This window comes from Danio aesculapii, chromosome 9 (genome assembly GCF_903798145.1).
Source record: "Danio aesculapii chromosome 9, fDanAes4.1, whole genome shotgun sequence".
In the NCBI taxonomy this organism is placed as follows: Eukaryota; Metazoa; Chordata; class Actinopteri; order Cypriniformes; family Danionidae; genus Danio; species Danio aesculapii.
In genome coordinates this window covers 18,091,728-18,094,501 of record NC_079443.1, presented here as the reverse complement: position 1 = coordinate 18,094,501, position 2,774 = coordinate 18,091,728, and the positions used below count along the sequence as shown (strand labels likewise).

The window sequence follows — 2,774 nt, the reverse complement described above, 5'->3', positions numbered from 1 at the left end:
ATATAAGATACTATACAGTATGTATGATATAATTATTACACTGATAAATTTAGTTGGGCAAAGAGCACTAATGATTTTGTGATGACTTGGAGCTAAATTTTGATGACTTTATTGATGACTTGGATTTAAAGTTTGATGTCTTGAAGCTAGATCTTGATGACTCTGGACTTGAGTTGGACTTGCCTGTCTCGACTCATGACTTGATTTGAGACTTAAATGGAAAGAGTCAAGACTTGCTTGTGACTTGCAAAACAACCACTTTGTCCCACCTCTAATGATTAGCTTAAATCGTCAGTCAAAATATTAAAGTGAAAACTTGATCTTCTTCCAGGAGATAGATTTAGGTTCTAATGTAAACCAGAAATTAAAAGTTGCACATTCAAAACACCAATGAAGTTGTCCTCAATGTGTGATGTGTTGGGAACAGAGAAGATATGATTTTAATTTGTGATGACAAAAAATGAATATCACACAGGCATGTGTAGTTTTAAGTTTTTTACATTTTTTTTTTACTTTTTTCGTATTTTTTGATAAGACATAAGAAATATTTTCAGAACACAATGTTTAGTGTTGTACAGAATTCGTTTTATTGAAACACTAGTACCAAGAGTCCATGATACGCCTCATGCTCATGAACCTCATGCCACCATAATTGCTGAAGTTCCTGTACTGTCCAGGCCCGAAGTGCCACATCCTGCCTCTGTAGTGGGGCTGGTCATAAAAGAGCCAGTGGCCGTCCATCACATGACAGGACTGGCAGTGAGACATGCGGTAACGGTCCATGATGTTGTCACAGTCATCCATCATTTCGTACATCTGACCCATGAAATTATCCCTCTCGTAGATCCTCATTCTGTAGGATCCCCTGTACTAAAGTGCAAAATGAGATTGTTATTTTCAAGTGTATCAGACAAAAAATTTTTAACAGTAAAAAAAAAGTATTATCTTATAAATCCTTAAAATTGAAATTACCATAGGGATCATACGGCAGGACCTGATGCAGTTGCTCATCCCAAACATAGACATGTAATCAGCATACTCGCCCCTCCTGAAGAAATATCCACTTCCCATGTAGTTGGGCTGATCGTACATCATCCAGCAGCCACTGTCCACTCTGCAAGAGTGACAACGGCTCATGTAGGAGTGCATGTCACCACAGTCACCCATACACTCATAAGAGCGACCCTGAAAGTTTCTGTCCTCAAAGAAGGTGACCTAAAATGTTCACGCATAATGGTTTTGTTATGAAAAGTTAAAAAAACTAAATATAATATATTTTTTAAAGTTCCACTTCATGGAATGGGTGCTAGATTGAGGTTTACCTTCATGTTTGCGCTGTCTGGTCCTCAGTGGTTCCACAAAGTAGAAGCTGAATCTGATTCTGGCTGTTGACTGACTGCTGTCACCTGTCCTTTCATACAAGCCCAAGACTAAAGACTACACAGTCCCTATTGTTACTCAGTTTCTGACTATGCAAGTTGACATAGAGACCTTTCTAGCTAAAGAACTACTGTTTATGTAGTTCTTAGTTCTAAGATTTATCTCTTTCTTTTTTGCTTGTTTGATTTTATATGCATTTCTAAGACTCTGTATTGGTCTCATGTAGTGTAGTGTCCTGGTTAAAACAAGTCTTCCACTGATGATTCATAGTTTATTTAAGAGTCTCATTCTGTCAATTCCTCACACAACAAATCATTATGAACCACTGTAAGAACTAGAGAAAATAAAACAAATTCATCTTGAAAGTCAAAATACCAAATGATTAACAAAATAAGCAAAGCAATATCTCAAGCCAAATTACATACATAAGTATACAAATCATTATTATATTGTTATCTATTAAAACAGGAGCTAAACTTACAAGAGGAATACATTAATTATTGTTATTATAAATAATTTTCTCCAGTCATTGTCTCCTGTTTCCTTGGATGGCCTTCCTTGCATTAGCTGCTGTCACTAGTGAGACGGAGTAACTGGTAAGCTGCGAGTTACCAGTGAGTAATCTGGTAACCTGCGCTCGCTAAGCAGAGCTTCGCTTTCTCCACAGGGGATTCCCCTGCCAAAAATGACTCTAATAAATGCTCAATAAGACTTTCTGCTAAACGACTTCTTCATTATGCACACTCTGGATCTAATGTTTATCTCTGAATCATGGACTAAGGTTGGTGATTTAACTCCTTTTTCAAAACTGGTTCTGGATGACTGTATGTTTTTAATTCCCCGTGCCCAAATAAGAAAGGTGGTGTGGTAGTGACTATTTTAATGAACTTTCAGTAGATGCATTTACTAGCTTTATAGTCTAGTTCTTGCATCTCGACTGGAACGGTCCTGTTTTACTTGCTGTGATTTAACACCCCCTCACTCAGCAAAGGACTTCATACTGTACAGCAATTCACAGAGTTTATTGGCAATATTGCCATGAAGTATCTCCACTTTTCATTAGAGGGTGATTTTAACATCCATGTATGTTGTCAGGCAAACCTGTTATCAAAGGAGTTTCTTAACTTTATTGACTATTTTATTCTGGTCCAATGGATAAAAGACTCTACCCATTTTATGGGCCATACCATAGATATTGTACTCTCTCATGGGTTTAGTCTTTCTGATACTGAGTTTTCTGATCTCCTACTCTCTAATCATAAGCCGATTTCATTGTCCATGTCTCTTTCTACTCTCCGTCAATTTAATCAGTGTTTTACAGAAGCATGTTCTCATAAATTTTCTGGTCTACCACTGACTGTCTTGGATCCTGACCAACATCTAAGTCACCTAAA

At 37.2% G+C, this 2,774-nt stretch overlaps 1 protein-coding gene across 1 annotated transcript; it reads right to left on the bottom strand.

Moving 5' to 3' along the window:
• Positions 1-597: 597 nt before the first annotated feature.
• Positions 598-2,553, bottom strand: LOC130234482 (gamma-crystallin M2-like). The gene is made up of 3 exons (XM_056464695.1): positions 2,545-2,553; positions 973-1,215; positions 598-870 (listed from the first exon to the last, which is right to left on the bottom strand). The coding sequence occupies exons 1-3, from the start codon at positions 2,551-2,553 to the stop codon at positions 598-600; spliced, it is 525 nt and encodes a 174-aa protein (XP_056320670.1).
• Positions 2,554-2,774: the final 221 nt, after the last annotated feature.